Source organism: Lycium barbarum, chromosome 2 (genome assembly GCF_019175385.1).
Source record: "Lycium barbarum isolate Lr01 chromosome 2, ASM1917538v2, whole genome shotgun sequence".
Classification (NCBI taxonomy): domain Eukaryota; kingdom Viridiplantae; phylum Streptophyta; class Magnoliopsida; order Solanales; family Solanaceae; genus Lycium; species Lycium barbarum.
This window is the reverse complement of record NC_083338.1, coordinates 4,033,365-4,051,583: the sequence shown is the minus strand read 5'-3', so window position 1 is coordinate 4,051,583 and position 18,219 is coordinate 4,033,365. Positions and strand designations below refer to the sequence as shown.

The 18,219-nt window shown below is 35.5% G+C and overlaps 1 protein-coding gene across 3 annotated transcripts; it reads left to right on the top strand.

Moving 5' to 3' along the window:
- The first annotated feature begins 1,931 nt into the window (after nucleotides 1-1,931).
- LOC132625915 (uncharacterized) lies at nucleotides 1,932-17,851 on the top strand. 3 transcript variants are annotated; one of them, XR_009577024.1, is made up of 21 exons: nucleotides 1,932-2,079; nucleotides 2,182-2,254; nucleotides 3,476-3,598; nucleotides 4,382-4,551; nucleotides 5,773-5,922; nucleotides 7,122-7,271; nucleotides 8,084-8,141; nucleotides 8,656-8,930; nucleotides 9,584-9,715; nucleotides 11,838-11,957; nucleotides 12,267-12,353; nucleotides 12,587-12,685; nucleotides 12,828-12,936; nucleotides 13,041-13,151; nucleotides 13,465-13,599; nucleotides 14,153-14,298; nucleotides 14,404-14,544; nucleotides 15,301-15,624; nucleotides 16,131-16,249; nucleotides 16,746-16,843; nucleotides 17,238-17,851. XR_009577024.1 is itself a non-coding variant. In XM_060340551.1 (20 exons), exons 1-19 carry the CDS (start codon nucleotides 2,020-2,022, stop codon nucleotides 16,227-16,229), a joined length of 2,556 nt encoding a protein of 851 aa, XP_060196534.1. In that variant the 5' UTR covers nucleotides 1,932-2,019; the 3' UTR covers nucleotides 16,230-16,249; nucleotides 16,746-17,851. The 3 variants fall into 3 exon arrangements, 2 of the variants coding, with proteins under 2 accessions (XP_060196534.1, XP_060196533.1); XM_060340551.1 differs by having other exon boundaries at nucleotides 12,593-12,685; nucleotides 16,746-17,851; XM_060340550.1 differs by having other exon boundaries at nucleotides 16,746-17,851.
- Nucleotides 17,852-18,219: the final 368 nt, after the last annotated feature.

Sequence of the window (18,219 nt, the reverse complement as noted above, 5' to 3'; positions counted from 1 at the left end):
ATTGTTGTACACTTGTAAAAAAAAAATTGTATACAAGTAGTGACTTTGTAAGTTAACTGGATCCATATAAAAGTGACCCGGGGAGGATGTTTTCCAAACCTTTAACCCGTTTGTATTTTGTTCTTCACACAATTCAAGTAATATAACTAATAGTGAAAGTACAGTAACTCAACCAGTGTAGATAGATATACTTTCGAAGTAGATACCATAGCTATCATCATGAATTTTGTAGTTTCCTTTTTAATGGGATAAATGAGAAATTGTGCAATGGAATTGTCTCTTTTGACGATTGCTGTAGCATTAGGTAACGGTAATAAGGCATAATAGTTGTTTACCTTCTAAAAAAGAAATAGTAACTTTTTTAGAATGTTTACTCAAAATCCTTGCGGGTTAAGCTCATATTGTTTTATGTCTATAGTTTTGTCTGCTGAAAAAAGTGTGATAAATTTTTATATTTTGAGTTTGGGCCCGGACTTAGCACGGGCCTGCCATAACTAGTTATACATATATATCTATAAATGCGTTGGCTATTTTTAATTTAAATGATTGGATAAGCAGCTAGTAATTCTTTATAAAAGGAAAATGCCATATTTCAAACATGTTTTGTGAGTGCTGTTTAAGCCCATTGGGCTCTTCCACTCTAGAGTTGGTGCTATTTAAGCCCTTTATGCTAGTTATGCTTCTTTTGACAGTCCATGATCGGTGTGGGCTATTGGCACTTTACCACTATATTGTGATGGTCTTGGTTTTTTTATCCTTGTAACAATTTTTTTTTTTGTGGCTCATAGCTTTATATTGTTGCATCTTAATATCGCACAAGTTATGCTGTTAAAGAATTACGACCTTACTAGGCATAATTTCGCTTGCTAAAGGACAAAAATAAAGACCAGCCCCTTTGAAAGGCAATTTGTGCAATTTTACCATGATAGTTAGGCGATATTCACATGTGACCAGGAGGTCCCGGGTTCGAACTGTGAAAACAACCTCTTGCAGAAATATAGGATAAGACTATGTCACTCTTGTGGTTCGACCTTACCCCGAACCCCGCACATAGCGAGAGCTTCGTGCACCTCAATGCCTTTTTTTTTTTTTTTTTTTTAATTTTGGTTAGACGCTATTCTGAAGCGGGTTAGTTGGGCTAAGCACATATTTAACCAGAAATGAAACAATCACTCCCAACAAGAAATGATGCATGGTTTTCCAAAAGTGTTGGGTCTTGAATTTTGTTTCCCCACTTAATATTTTTTTTTTTAAATTACCTGAACTTGAAAAAATTCGATGGGAATTTTTTTGTTCTCCATCAGACATAAGTTGTAGTTTTTATCCTATAAAGTAGAGCTTATGGTCAATTGAACAGTTTACTGTCTTAAAATACCTTGAACTTCCGTCTTACAAGTAAAAACTAATTTATGTCTATATACATATGTCTAATGGGAAACAAAAGCTTTACCTAGCTAATTTTTTGATGTAAAGATTATTTTTCTGAAATTTATTAAGCGGAGCCAAAAAATCAAAAGACCATAAAAAATCTCTATGGATCCCATTAGTGAACTTAACCCTTTGCCTGTACTAATTGATAGGACATACTCCTTTCGTCCCATAATAAGTGTCATCTTAATTAAATATTTTTGTCCCGTCACCTTAGAAAATCAAGATATAAATTGACTAATTTTTTCTAATTTTATTCTTAGACAATAAAGTAACATTTACATGATGATTAAAAAAACCATATAGTAATTTACTATTATTGGATTCTCAATGTCAAAAGGTTTACTTCTTGTGCATGTTTATAAAAGTAATTTATTTTTATTATATAAGGGTAATTTAGTAAACTTTATATTGTATTATTGGTTTTTTAATATGTTTTGATTTTGGTAAGGTGATATTTATTACGGGACGGAGGGAATATTATTTATTTTTGAGGCAAATATAAAGGTGCTTTATGTGCAATTAGTATCTCTTTTCTTCTCCATATATACACACCTGCTAAACCTTAAGATAAACCCTACTTCCAAAACAATGGTGAAAACTAAAGCTCCATCCAAGAAGAAGCAACAAAAACGTGGTGTTGATTTCAAAGTAATAATATTTTTCAATAGAATCTTGAAATTATTTTCAATCCATTCTTGATTTTTATTGAACTGGGAATTCATTTTTTTTTTTTTTTTTTTTTTTTTGCAGAAAATAAGAAGGAAGATTGGAAGAAAATTGCCTCCACCACAGAATGCTACAAACACTGAAATCAAATCCAAAGGTAAAAATATTGTGAAATAGTTTAGCTGTGTTTTGACTATGTAAATGTGTGTGTGTATATAGTTTCTATTGTTGCAACAGGTTAAAAAGAGGGTAAATTTTCAAAAATATACACCCCAACATAAAATATTACGCCCCGTAGCCCAATATACTATGTTATACAACATTATACCTCGGGGAAAACATTATACATAATGTATTAATCTTGTATGAAAGTGTATAAATAATAGTGTATAAAAGGTGTTTGTACACAAATATGGGCTAAATGGGCTACGTGGTGTAAATATTTTCTCCCAGTAGACATATTCTTTAAGAAGGAAGATTGGAAGAAAATTGCCTCTACCACAGAATGCCACCATTACTGAAATCAAATCCAAAGGTAAAAAGATATGGTGAAATTGTTTAGCTGTGTTTTGCCTATGTATTGTGTGTATATAAGTTCTATTGTTGCAACAGGTTAAAAAGAGTGGTAAAATGGATGACCCCTTTTTCTGCAATTGCCTGTTTGTTATGTATAATATATGTAAAATTCATGTATCTTAAGTGTATAATCACTTGAAACCAGTGTATAATCTATGTATATCGTATGTAAAGAGGGAATCCGTCCGGTTATTTGTGCAAAGATCCCAAACAAATACTACTTTTATCAAATAAAGCACAAATCTTTTCCGTCCCAGAATGCCACCAACACTGAAATTAAATCCAAAGGTAAAACATATGGTGAAATTGTTTTTGTTGTATTTTGCCTATGTATTGTGGATATATAGTTTATATTGTTGCAACAGGTTAAAAGAGTGGTAAAATGGATGACCTCTTTTTTGCAATTGCCTGTTTGGAGTTTGGACCACATTTTTTTTTCTTGTATTAAGTGAGCGTTTGGACATAAAAAATGTGAAATTTGAAAAAAAGTAGTATTTGGAAAAAAGTTGAAAAATGGTATTTGGAAACTGAAGTCGTGTTTGGACATGAATAGAACTTGGAAAATGTTGAATATTTGTGACTGATTTGGAGTGAAAAATGTGAAAGCAGGTTTTCAAATTTCAGAAAATTGTAACATCAAAGACGATTCCAGAGTAAAATTCCGGGAAAAATTGATAATTATCCATCAAACAGGACCTAAGTTAATGCTTGAACCATTTTGGTTTCCATTGGTGTAATGAAGCTGTCTCTGCGGTAGAAGAGAATTGACGATTAAAGTATTTTATTGATGATTTAATTACAGCAATTATCCTACCTGAGCAAAGTATAGCTTCGGAGAAGGCTGGTTTAGCTGTGAGCAAGAAAGGTTTAACCTTGAAAGAGCTTCTTCAGCAAACAAGTCATCACAATGCGAAAGTTCGTAAAGGTACAAACTTGTTAAGACTATTGCTTGTTGGGGACAATGATCTGCATTTCGTGCAGTTTGTTACATAGTAAAGAGCAGAGAAAGTGAAAAAAATGAACTGTCACACTTCACCTTTCTAATTTTTGTTTGTCTTTCAAAAAAAAAAAAAAAAGAGGAACAAAGCAATCAGTTGGGCGTATGATCAATTCTCCTTTCGGGTGGCTCCCGAGGAGGAGAGATAAAAGCTACGAGAAAATTGTTCCAGAAAAACTCAGAAAAACTTTGTATTTTCATATATAGTATAAACTGCGCCATTTAATGTTGTATCTGTTTGCTACTTATATGTTGAAGTATACCTTTTGGCACTTGTATTCTCCTTTTCTTCTTTTTTGCTTTTTTCTCTTTTTGGTTTTCTGTTTTTCTTTTGGTTTCCATTTGGAAAAGAAACTTTCAAGTGGTAGTAATATGATTAAAGAAGATGAACTTGTCATTTTCTAGAGCTACCATTTCACTAGTTTAAATTTACTTTGTGTTGATTGAAAAAAAATTTAGGTTTCCTGCAAACATCATATATTGAGTAGTGCAAACTTTTTTTTCCTTCTTAAGTAGGGCAATGAAGAAAAGATTAGGTTTCTTGCAAACATCATTTATTGAGTAGTGCAAACGTTTTTTTCCTTCTTAAGTAGGGCAAGTATTGTGAGATTCCAAAACATTTGCCATGTTGCTTTTATGCCTTATTTCTCGTCTTTGTAATCAATGGTATAATGTGGTGCTTAAACATGTTCAATCTCTTTCAAATTTCAGATGCATTAATCGGAATTAGAGACGTTCTTCTTAAATTCCCAGCCGAATTGAAACTGCATAAACTTGCTGTTATTGAGAAACTACGGGAACGTATCAGTGATGATGATAAGTTGGTCCGTGAATCACTCTATCAACTTCTCAAGTCAGTTATTTTTCCTGGCTGTAAAGAGGTAGGTTTGTAAACCTTTTTCTTCCAATCCTCCTTTAGCAGCTGGCATGGTTTCTAGGAGTAAAAGTGCATCCTGTATGCGTACTACTTTTACACTTGCAAGCCTCTTTCTGTTACACTTTCCATAAAACTTATTCATCACCTGGAGTAGGTGGCATGCTCTACAATCCACTTAAGTGACTACTGTTTTTCTTGCTGTACCTGCTTTACTTATTTTTCTAGGTTTATTAAGTGACATTAACAACTACCCCAGACCCCACTTGTGGGAATACACTGGGTATGTTGTTATTTGTATTAACAACTAATTTCCCCGCCCCCGCACCTTTTTAACATTTTTTGGATAAGGTTAAAAATTGTGTTAATTTTCTTCCCGAATGACCTCTAATCATTCCCTCTTCTTCTCTACACGCACCGCTTTAATATTAAGTGGAAGAAACACACTTCAATATTCCGGTCAGATCTTCAAAGTAACAAAAAAAGCCTGACGAATCATAGCTGGTGTACTCGTCAAATGTTCGTCTCTCGAGAATGCATGTTGCCCATTTCTCAAGAGTTAAACTCCCATCTACATCGAGTACCCTTTGACAATTCTGTTCACAAAATGCTTGTAGTGCTTAACATTTCGTAACACTATATTTGCTTGTTTCACGAGCTGTCCTCTACGTAAGTTCTCTATATTTTCGTCAATGGAATAATGGCAAAGAGTATATGATACTGCTGTCATATTACCTCTCCTTCACGTATAACATTCGAGAAGGCTTTCTTCTCTATCTCAAGGGTGGTGGTGTTGGGTGGGGGGCTCAGTCTTACCACATAAAGTTCAATATGTCAGAGGTCCCTAGGGATGTATTTTTGGAAGAATAATTACTACGTTTTATTTGATCGTTTGGTGACCCAGCACTCTTTCAAAGTATGCCAAGGCGTGGTCACCAACTGTTTTGCTGTTTTGGTCACTAGGCTGCTATCACTGAAGCAATAAAAATGTATATTTCCTCATGGGTGAAATTTTAAGAAAAGCTAGAGTTTGTGTCTATTGCCTTCAGTTTTTACTGTTAGTTCCATTCCTTCCTTTGAATGCCTTGTTTTGTTTTATGCTATATCTGCTTATATTCTCTTTAAGATTTTGGCTGTGATCATGAATGTTGGTTGTTTGAATTCTTCAGGACGTTGAACTATGTTTCACCTATAAAAAGAGGGCTGACACTATTTGTTTGTGTTGCAGGATAGTAAGGGGCCAATTAATTCCTTGATGATGACATATATATTTAATGCAATGACACACATGGCTATTGAAGTGCGGTTGATGGCTTTCAAATTTTTTGACCTCTTGATCCAGTATTTTCCGTCTTGCTTTTTGCTGTATGCTGAAAAGGTAAATACATAGATTTTTCGTTGTGGAAAGTTTTAATATTGCTCCAATTTTCAACTTGATTTTTATTTTTGGCACTGTTTTCAGTTGCTGATGGTAATTCTCTATCTATACTTGATTTAAAAAAAAACCTTTAGCTTTATTTTCTTTGACTGATACATTTTAGAAAATGCCAAGTTCAGATGTGTGATGTAAACTTTGATAATGTGCTTAAATAGAACCATATTTAGGTTACTTATCAGAGAAGAAGAGTCTTGCTTCTGTTTTTCTCATCCCATTGTCTTTTTTTTTTTTTTTTGTTTGGTAACTAAATTGCTTTATATTACCAAGTAAACATTTACAGGTCAAGAGAAAAACAAACTGACAAAAGAATGCTAAGCTGGGCATCCCACACTCAGTCTCTAGAGCTACTCCTATCCCAGGCACTTCTTTCCACTCCAAAAACAATACATTCACTACCTCTTCAGACATAATTAAGTCACTACTTGCAATCTGTGGATAGTAATTAAGCATCTCAAGTCTTCTAGTCAACCTATTCTTGATACTTCCCTGCAGAACAACTCCTGTATAATCAGTTTAGTGAGGCTATCAGCTTATCTAAGCTTGTGCTGAAAGATTCTGTAGTTCCTTTCCTGCTAAATAAAATAAACACAGCAAGCTATGGCTATTCTATATACATCAGCCCTGGACTTCTCCCTTTTGCTTGGTGAATCATCCATTGGATCTCATTTTGCCATCTCATAGCCCTTCAAGGAATTCCCTGCCGAGACAGCAGTTTATTCCAGATTGTAGCAGCATAACAACAGGTGAAGAAAAGATGGTCCAAGTTCTCATCATGTGCATTGCATAACACACAGGTCTCGTCAACAGTAATTCCCCACTTGGCTGATCTATCTTTTGCGGTCAATCTTCCATGTATGGCCAACTGTAAAATAAACACCCATCTAGGAGCTCCTAGGTTGTTGCAGATCAGCTTTCTTCGTTGTCTTTAAAATGATGAAATTGCTCTTGCTGTATAGTGGTGTTTTGTTTTATAACTCTTCTTTTGCTATGTCTTTCAATCTTCTTCATGCACCATTGTGTCTGATGTCAGATCTTTATGTAGCATTTTATTGTATTTCATTTCTGTTTATTCTGTTAGGGTTTATTGTCTTAAACGTCGTGATGGAGATTTTTTCTCAATAAGCTTTTTATTTTTACAGATTCTCCAGAACTACGAGGACATTCTGCAGAAGAACAAATTTTACTTGCAAGACAAGGGCAGGCTAAAGACTGCCCTTGCTGGGTTGGTTCGCTGCTTGTTACTATTACCATGTAGTGATCAGAAAGAAGGCGACTCCTTAAGTTACAATGTACTATCTTGTTAATTGTGCCCTCATCATACTCAAGCGTATTCTTTTTTTTTTGAAGTTCTACGGTTCTGTGCTAGTTGCAGGAAGTTATTTTTGTATGCTAATCTGAGGAAATAATTTGTTTTGGTAGTCAAGAAAGTCTGCAATGTATAATTTTGCCATAAATCAGAAAAGTTGACATGTCTGGCTCTAATGGTGCTACTACACTTATGTCTTATCTCCTGTTCAGTTTCTGTTAAGTTTTATCTTCTATGATCGAACAAAAGCATGTTTTGTTAGTTTTCTAGGATCCATGAGTAAGTGCTATGGAGGATTTTAGCTAATCGTCCAAGCCAGTAACTTGGCGTTCCTTTGAATAATCTCTAGGATGACACTTGAAATCAGAGAAGAGAGGCGAACTTACCATCTTTGTTTTCCATTTTATAGGTAAAGATACGTAGTGACCTAATATATTGAAAAGAATACTGTAAAATTTGGAATGTATGTTCTAAGTCGCCATCATGGTATACGATACAAGATTGATAACCGGCCTATTCGCTTTATTTGCCCTTGCAAATTCAGAAAATCCCCCTGCCCAATGTCATGCAAGAGTGGACCCTTGTGATTAACTTCCTATGGTGTGCATGTTACCTTATTTTTTGGTATTTCCTTCTTGTTTGTTTAGGGGTGGGATGGTTAGGTGGTTCTGTCAGCTAGTGGTTGATATACTGCAATTTGCCCTTAATTACAGCCAAAATTGTTCTGTGCTGGGCTTCCAATTACTTTCCTTGTAAGCTTCTTCCCATTTAATGCTTACTCTTTCATTTTTACAGGATGCAACTTGGGCTAGCTTGCATGCTTTTGACCTTGATCTGTCTGATAAATCTACTGGTAAGACTTGATGTTGAATTGAACTTCCAGATCTCCTTTCATTTCAGAGAGCAGGGTTGCTTACAATAAATCCTTGTAATGGTTATAAATATACCCCTCGTGTACTTAATTGCAACTGATACTTTGATGAAACCTTAAGTGCTTTTACCAACCATTAGGGCATTGGTAACAGCTTTATCCTCTAGATGCACAATCACATAATATCTTAGCCAAAAGCTTAGATGGTCTCCTTAATTGTGTTAAACATCTAATAAACGTGGTATCAATTATGGGTTATTGTTCTTCCATTGACCAAAATAAGCAAAGCATGCTCCTAGTAGTAACTCCACTACATAGTTCCCAGGGCATTTATCTAGTGGTAAGAGTGTTGAGCATGCGGGCTAGGTGCACTTCACGAGTTTGGATCCTGTCGCATGATGGGATATAGCTGCTAGCTGCTTCCGTTATGACTTTCTCATGGCTCTTATTTTTCGAGAGTTGCTGAATCTGAATCCAGATGTCATTTGTTTTGCAGGTCTTTCTGGTGTTGTCAACAAATTGACTGATCTCTTACCCGTTCTAGTTAGCTGCTTCCTAGACTTTAGTCCATTAATCCACTCCATGGGCCATGTAGATGCACAATCCTTCGATTGTATGTTGTCCTTACTTCAAAGCATTGATCTTGTGGTCAGGTTTTTTGGTCATGCATCTGGCAAAAATCAAGACAACTTCCAACGTATATCAGCAGTCACTTTAAAAAAGTTATGGGATGAGTTTCCCTTGGGTCCGGTTGATTGCTTGTCAGAGAAGGTACAATTTTTATTGATATTTTTTTTCTTCATCCATGTCGCTCTGGGGTATCTATGCTATTATTTTGTGCGGGAAGGAATGTGGTATGAGAATACGTGTACTAGTAATATTGGGATTACACCATTTTACAAATCGCCATAGAGATAATCCCTACATATTCCTCTTATAACTACCCTCCCAACCCCCAATCCCCCCCCCCCCCCCCCACCCACACACACATTTTCTCCTCCTCCACATGCCTTCCCCTTCCTATCTCCCTATTCCTTCATACTTACACAATTATGTTGCCCTCTCCTTTTCCCACCCTGTTGTGTCAACACTTACTACAACTGCATCTCCTCGACTCTTGTTCTATGTCAATTGTCAAGTAAGAGTTCAATAGCTTCATACTCCATTCCTTCAGATTAAACTCCCGAGAACTTTCCAAAGTTTGAGATACTTTTCTCAGGGCCTATTTGGTTAATTTCCTCTCCGTTTTACTGATTGCTAAAGGTTGAGGGTTTTCCTCCCTTTCATTCAAATCAACCCTGCCCTTTACACAGTGCTGGAACTAACACTTGTAGCAACTCATTTTCCTTCTCCTTTTTGTCCCTTTTCAATGGAAGTAATTTTTCTCTGATTGTTCTATCTTTTTTTTTTCCCGCATATTGCAGGACGGTCGATATTTCATGCTGAATATTGTAATTACAGAAATATTTTTGCGACTAAGTTATGGATCTGAATTATCCCCTGCATTGTTGGAAAGATTTCTGGAGTTCATCGAGAGTTCTCTATCTGATGAAAAGGTTTGTGACACGGAAGTTATGTAAATTCAGCACAAAAAATATTAAGTTGAGCTGTTTGTAATTTTTGTGCCTATGACTGAGAAGTATGCCATATCTTTTACTTAGTTTAGAGAAATAGGTACCTGGGAGTTAAATTAGAGAACTAGAATACAATAATGTTAATACGGGGTTACGAAAATGGTGTTCCAATTCGTTAGACTTTGGACAGCTCGTAGATTCCAGAGACGGGGCAGATGAGCAGGGCATAAGTGAATCAAGACCGACAGAACACATAACAAAAAGCCTACAATCTCCAGGAGTCGATGTGAATTTAGCTTATAGAAAAACATTTGAAGCAAAAAATCCATGAGAAAGGACCAGCTAGTGTGGATTAAGATTTAGTCGTTTGCTGTGCACTTAAATTAGGTTCAAGGACAAGTCTGAGATTTCTAGAGAAACTCTAGTTTTAAAGGAATCATAATTTGCTTCAAAAGACAAATTACTTATAAATATTAGAATCAGTGGGCTCGAACAGAGTGGAATATATAGAGGATTCATATCGCCTACCTCAATTAGTAGGCGTTTGGACATGCGGTTTGAAACCATGAGATGAAACCAGCGTTTGGACATGCATTTCATCTCATGGTTTCAAACCATGGTTTCAAAAATTTTAAATATAAAACTTGACCCATAAGTTTATATTTTATAAAAAAAGACCCATAAGTTGGTAAATATTTTTAACAATTACTCCCACCAACCATTTACCAACCTCATTAACTTCCACCAACCTTTATTTATGTCTACCATGTGAGAGGATTATATTAAAGAGTAGTTACATTACTATTCATGTTAAATTTTTCATTTTTATTGAACTAAAGTTTGATCAGTTGATGTTTTTTTTATAAAGGCCTTCTAGTAGCGTATTAATTTTGTTGTGAACTATGACTTGCTCCTATGACTTGCTCATTTGGTAAGATTGTATAAGAATTGGGATTGTTTTGATAGTTTTCACAACTTGTGGGGTTTTTATTCTATAATAGAAAATACAACTTAAGATATCCAATTTACATGTCCAAACATGATTTCAAATCATGTCCAAATGGCTCCTTAGCTTGTTATTGAGGCTTAGTCAATTGATTGATTGAAAGATAGCTTGGTACTTCAAAGCTGTGTACCTGTATAATTTTAAGAACTTTCAGTGAAAGGTGAAAAAGTAAAATAGGAATGTCATTGCTGAACTTGCCAGCCCGTGTATATTTCACCGTGCCCTGAAAATTTGGTCGTCCTATTTTAGAATGGTATTTAAGCCACTCCAAAAAAGTCTTTTGGGGGGGGGGGGGGGAGGGGTATGGTAATAGGATCTCCGCGAAGTACAAGTGTGATTGAAAATACAAGACAAATCTGATGGGACACTTATGCCTTTCCCATAAGAAAAATCATCTGAGCCTTTTATCTTGTCAAGCATGGTGGCTACCTTTAATGCTCAATCAGGATCTGGGTGATTTGGTTCCCAAAGACTAATAGGAGTTTTTACATGGTCAGAGCCCAATAGTATAAGTAAGCCCTTTCTCAATATGCAGAGAACCATAGATAGAAATCTTGCTTCAAGGTTAACAAGTGTAATTTTAGAGGTCTTCAGGTAAAAACTGAACTTGCTGAGAAGCAATTCCTGTTAAGAGCATGAGAAGTAGTAATTAGTGAGTGTCATTGTTTTTTCGATGTTCGCTTGGTCTCTGCAGCATACCTGCCTGACCGGTGAAAAATTTTCTGCTCTTTTTCTCCTTTGTTGCTTAAATCAATGTGCTGGTTTTAATTTTCCCTCTCTCAAAACAAAAGAGTAAAATGTTTCACGTTGAAGAATGATATTTAAGTCCTGGTTTTCTAACATTTTGCTAACGTAATCCAGGTAAATCCTCTGACAATAGCCCTTCACAAAAGAAAAGTAAATAAATTAGCTTTGGCAATAAAATTAATGCACAACGGGTAGAGCTTGAGATAAAAATCTAATCTTTGAAAACTTCTTGCTTTGTTTTTTTTCCAGTTTTATTATCTCTCTAATTGTATATTCAAGTTGTCTCTCTAGATGAGTATGTGTGTCTTAGTCCTGATTTTATGCTGTAATAAAATACCTACCATCCTGCAGATTTACAATGGCAGAGAGGCTGGTAAAGTACATCATGAGAAGCATTTAATTCCACTGGTTGCTTTTATCCCAAAACTCATTATGCAAGTATCTGTTGCTTGGAAGTCTCGTATCCTTCAGGTTTGCACAACAAACTGAAAAACCTATACTCTAAGTCAAGTGTCTTTTAGTAACTTCATTTTTTTTTTTGATCTATGGTTTACTCTTGTCAAGCAGTTTGAAGAACCTAAAATTTTCAGTTTTAGTATCACATATTAGAGATATTGAAAAAAATGTTTGATTTTGAATATGTCCGTATTCTTTAACCTTTAGCATGTCCTCTATTTTTCAACTATATTTAGACCCTAAGATTGTGATCTCCCCTTTTGATTTGTTTTTCATATGCTAAATCCTGCCATTCTTATAGTTGAAATTTTCACTTGATTGCAGGCTTTCACGACAGTTTTTCAGAAATGCAGTCCAGAGTCCCCAATGAAATTGGCTTGCCTTTCTGCTGTTGAGGAAATGCTCCTTCCTGTAAGATTCTTTATCAAATGAATGCACCTTTTTCATATTCCTAGCATGCTTTTGGAGTCTTTACATCTTTAATTCGCGATAACTCCTTGTTTTAATTGAAGGTAGAACTCCTTTTGTCTGGTTGCTGTTATTAGTGAAATTGAAGGGAAAAGTCATGTATTAGCAGCCATCTTGATGAGTAACTGGATTAGCCTTCTTCGTTGAATCTAATGTCGAACTTTGTGTGATTTTAGGAGCAGAATCTTGAAATATCTAATCATCAAATTACATGGATAAAGAAGCTTCCGGAGCTGTTAGTCCTCTTAGGTGATAAACACCCATTACATGCCAAGGTACCTACTTAGCTACCACCATACTGGTCTTACTCTACCTGAAATTTATGGCATATGCATATCCATTTGCTCTTCAAGTTTTTCATATTTAGCTAAACTGTCATCTGTCATCTTTTGCCTCCACAATAATTGTCTCTTGTAGGCTGTGTTACGTCTTCAGCTTCGTGTTGGACAAGCTGCTAATTTGAACTGTCCACTGGCAAAAGAAGACATAATAATAATACGAGATTTTTACTGCACCTACCTCAATGGTACTAAAGATTCATCCTGAATATTTCCAACTTTTATTTCTTTCATATTACTGAATCTCACATTATTAATGTCTCACATGCTATCCCTTTTTCTTGCACATTAGGTCCGTTCATGAGGCTTCCTAGAGATATTCAGGAGCTCTCTGTATGCTGCCTGTATTACGTCTCTTTCTTGGACAAGGTGCTACTTCAATCTTTAGCCTCATGTTGCATATGTAAGTATAACTCCTCGCCATCGATGATTTTTATCTTCTTAACTAGATGGCAATATCAAGGTCCTTTTCAGAACTAATTGGTGCTCAAATTGTTGAATTGCTTGATGTGTGTACTGTGACCATCTCATCTAAAAGCCTAAGCTATTAGAGAGAGCATACTTTGGTTAGCATCTACATGTATAGTTACAAAAGATGTCCAGACAAAATATAATCGAGGAAGCACAAATATATATCATCTTTGCTGCTTATCTCTTGTATGATTATAAGCAGTCATCCTCATGATATTATTTCGTCCATTGTTGTTTTAATGTAGGTCACGAGTTGGAACCATTTATCGTTTCCCGAATCATAGAAGTTCTACACTCAGCCTACAAAGCTGGCCATATCCAGATTGCAGATTACATTAGCTTCTTCATCACTTTGCTTTCACGCTTTCAAGTTTATCCCGGTACCTTCTGAATCATGCTTTGGTGTTTCTCTATTCTAGTATGTTCCAGATATTATAAACTATAGCACCCAAGGCTGTAGCCTGATAGTCAATAAAGTAAGTCTTGGATACCAGGATTAGGATTTAAATTCCAGCGGAGACAAAAAAAACTAGGTAATTTCTCTCATTTGCCTAAGCCTTGTTGGGAAGAGTTACCTATTACTTGTGCTAGTGCGAAGCAGCAGTCTAGCAGGTATCCGGAGGCCCGAATGTTAGGGCAGTGTGTTATCTCGTATATAATACTGATATTGGACTAAAAGGCATAATTAAACATTCAATAGGAAAAACTGATAAAAATATTACTGCAAAAATTTCGGCAAGTATTGAGATTTGAGTCTGACTGTGAAATAAGAGTCCCTGGCAAGGAACTTGTCCTTAAATAATTTGCATTTGTTTTTCTTTTTTCCTTTTTTTGATGTAAAAGTATTTCTGTTTCAGACTCCTTGTTACTTGTTCTTTTGCTATGACCTATAGTTTATAAATATTAAATCTGGAACCTGGATGCTTTCTGCAGAGAAAATCTATCCTAATAAGCATGAAGGGAAGTCAAATCGTGGAACCTTCAAATCAGTTGTTAGGGCTGTTTGTTCTTGTTTGTCACAGATCGGAGATGATGTGCTCGTTTTACAGATGCTGGAGAAAATTGTTCTTGATGAGATAGTGAGTTTAACAGTAGTTGCTGTATTGATATGGTGTTTTTGTTTTGTGATAATTGATCATGATATTTCTCCAGCCACTGAACTCTTGGTTTTATTTGTTCTGCAGTCTCACAAACGACCAGTAGACAACATTTATGGTTTTATAAGATTGCTTATCACACTAGACTCAAAACCAACTAGACTTTCTGAACAAACTATCAATAGACTAAGCGAGGTTCTTCCGGAGTACTTGTTAGATGTTGTGAATGTAAGTATTTATCAACTCTCCTTCGTTTATCACTGGTTATTTCATGTAACCTTATAAACTGTTCATTATACTTCTGTTCAATGTTTTGTTGATTACTTGGCGCTTGATCTTTCATGGTGTTGAGATCACGTCTCTACCTCTAAATTGTATTTTAGAAGAATGCCAACTTCTAACCTCGAATGAATAGAGGTTCCCCCCACCCCAGCTCAACAAAAAAAAAAATCACAAAAAAGGAAAGTGCATCCTCGCAGAGCTTTGATTTGCGTGCTTGGTGGAATTTTGTTCTTAGGACCTGTTTGACCATTAGAAAAATTCACTTTTTGCGGCAATAAATCAGTGTATGGCCATGAAAATTCCAAATCGAACTTGAAGTTGTATTTCAAATTTGGAAAACAACTTATAACTTGTTTTCCAACTCACTTTTCACTTTTGAAGTTGTATTTAAGTACATTCAAACATGAACATAATTCCTAATATTCTTGGCAATAAGTATAACCAAACACAACTCTATCTTCAACTCCAACTCCATAAATTCCCGGTTCAGTTGGTACTTTGGTGAGGGTTCGATTCCTCATATTGTAATCCCCTTCCCTATTTCTCCTTCCCCACCCCAAATTTTTCAAAAAAAAAAAAAGCCCCATAAATTCTAAATAAAGTGAAAAATATATGGCATCTATCGCCAAACACCTACTTAATATTATTTTCTTGTAATACCTCAACTCATGGCTTTTCAATTGTGTTTAATTTTTGCTGTAGTACATTACAGAGGAAGATGACGAGTCTACTAAATTATTGATTCGACAGACAAGGAGTTATTACCTCCTTCCGTGTTTTTTCCTATTCGATAGGAGCAACATGCTGTTAAATCAGATATTGAAAGTGATGGAATCATTCATCAGAGGAAATGTTTCATCACTTTTGCCTCGTCAGAAAGGTGGCTTGGGAAAGGATCATTTCAGCAAAATTCTTTCGATAGTCTCTGTTCTCTTACTTATGCATGGAGATATTAAGATGCAGAAACTTCTTCTGTCATGCAAAACGGAGATTAGAAATATATTAGAAAGCATGCGCACGCTAGAGGTATGAACCCTGCATATAGTACGACTTATTTCTAATTTATTCAATAGGGTTATTGTCCATATGTTCTAATTTGTCAGAGTCGTGGAATTAATAAATATTTGTTACCTCGCATAATAATTTCAAGAGCTGCTAGCTTGTCCCTTCTGAACCCTTTAAATTGATAAATGAGTGAAAATCTTAAAAATGAAGGTGCCGCTTCAAGCTTTCAAGAGTTAAAAAGTTTTTTCTTTCAGGTCTACTATGTCTGTTTGACTCCCCCCCTTGCCCTCCGGAAAAAGAAAAAGAGAAACTATTTACTTCATGTATCTGTGTAATGATGCTTGCTTTATGGTATGCTTAGAAGTAATTACAAAAGGATTGTTGAATAGAAGTTTGTGTATTGGTCTTGGTCAGTGAAAAGGGGAAACTAGACGCGATAGGGGACTACTTCGCTAGTTGTATGTTAATGCTTCCAGTATTAGGCTTGATTTTGACATGCATTGCTTGTAATAATTTTGTGTTTGCAGTCTTCTGAAGATATTACGATGACAACTGAAGAGAAACATAAAATTCGAAGTGCTTATGATAGACTGACTGCAGCCATTAGCACTTGGGAATACCACTAACCTGGAATAGCATATCCGAGGTAAGTCTGCTTTTCTGCTACCTAGTACCGTTCTTGTTCAATCCGTTTTCTTCTTGAGAAGGCCGTCAACAGCATAGATTACAAGAGTAGAAAATTTTCACTTGGATGAATCAAAAGTCTTAAGCATGTTTCGGTAAAACCTTTGTGATGCTTTTCCACAATCGAGGCTTATAATTTAGGGTATGATTTTGTACATTATGAATTATCGATCAGTACCAATCTCACGTTACCGGATAGATGTTGAAGATGATAAATGTTCAAATGTACAAAGATGTTTTTAGTTGTGGGTTGCAATTGGTTAGAAAATAAAAGGATGCGCCATAGCTTGGTTTTATTTTACAGATATTTTAGTTATCCCTCTGAGGATCCTTGGGAAATTTAATCAAAACCAGTCAAACGTTTTGTTTTTCTGGTTAGCTAAAGTCGTACACTTTGCTCTATACAATGAATGTTTCACTCTGAATGATCATTCATTGACATCGTTATCCATCTGCAGACTCGACAGAGTTCATGGTAAAGAAAGAGATTGGCAATGCAATCATCATCCAATTTTCTTTGATGACATCTAAAAGCCAACATTCACCAATTGAGCGGGTAAGTGGGATAGTTGTTTCAGAGGGCATTTCTCAATTTAACAATGGACGTGAACCGTCTAGAATTCGTATCATTTTTCTTATAAATGCCTAAATTTTCCAAGGCAATGCTGTGCTGTACATCAGATTATGACAAAATGTCATAGTACCACATCTCATATTGAGACTAATTTTTCTGATGAAACAGCTTCTTATTAAGCAATATTACAGTCAAACCTTTCTATAACAGCATTGTTTGTCCCCATATTTTGTGGTCGTTATAGTGAAATGCTGTCATAGAGAAGCTGTAATATAACATAACATGAAAGATGGGTTCCACAGAAAAAGGTGACTGTTATAGTGAGGTCTGCTTGGACTATGTTCCTCTGTGATATATCATTGATTTGAGAATGCAGAGAAACTCTGGGACGCCTTTGCAGTTTGACAAACGGAATTCAGTATGCTGTAAGAAATCCAGTAGCATTCTTCCAAAGTGTCAAAGCAGTTTTGCTGCAAGAATTCAAGAGAAAACTCTGCCAATGGTGATCATAAGCCCTGTAAAGTCACAGTGCAAGCTGTGTTGTCAGTGACTCAATCTAACCTCAACCTGAGTGATGATTCTATTTGGCTATTTGGTTTTCCTCCTCTGCTGTTTTGGGATACACATAACAAGTTAACAACTGCAATCTGATACGGGTTTTCTGTTGTAGTCACCACCCTACATTCTATCTCCACATTTGTGGTATTGTATTTTAGCTATAACGAGAAAGGGCGAAGAGCAAATATTTAAGGCATGAATGTCACTGCTCTGTAACATTTTTCTTCAGGCTGTTTTGTGCACTGAATCCTACTAGTAAATATTCTATTAAAAGGTGTCTTCTTTAAATGTAATGCAACAAGGTGTAATTTGCTGTGCCTCAATACGTATTTTATGGGGAAAATACGTAATTATTATTTTAATTCTATTTTTCCTTAAGCAAAAGAAAAGAGAGTTAATAGAAAACTGATTTGAGGAGTAATGTTTGTAATATGTTACGTTAGTTGTTTCTCTTCTCCTACTAAATTCTCTTTTCAAGGTTCAAATTCGAAACCTTTGGTTAAGGATGAACGGATTTTATTTATCCACAACATCCCCCACTGGACAACAACTATTAGTTTGCAACAAAATGCGTCTTTACTTTATGGGGCTTTGTTAGTTCCTCCACCCTACACTACATTTTATATCTACTTGTGTGGTTTTGCACTTCTTATTTGTGCTTAGAAAAGGCAGAAAAAAAAGTTTGAAATTAGAAGCCGTGAAGATATATGATCCTACAATACCTATGTTTGAATTGTGTGATCTTCTCGTCTAAAAGCTTAATAATAGACTTTTATTTACTAAAAAAATCCAAATAAAAG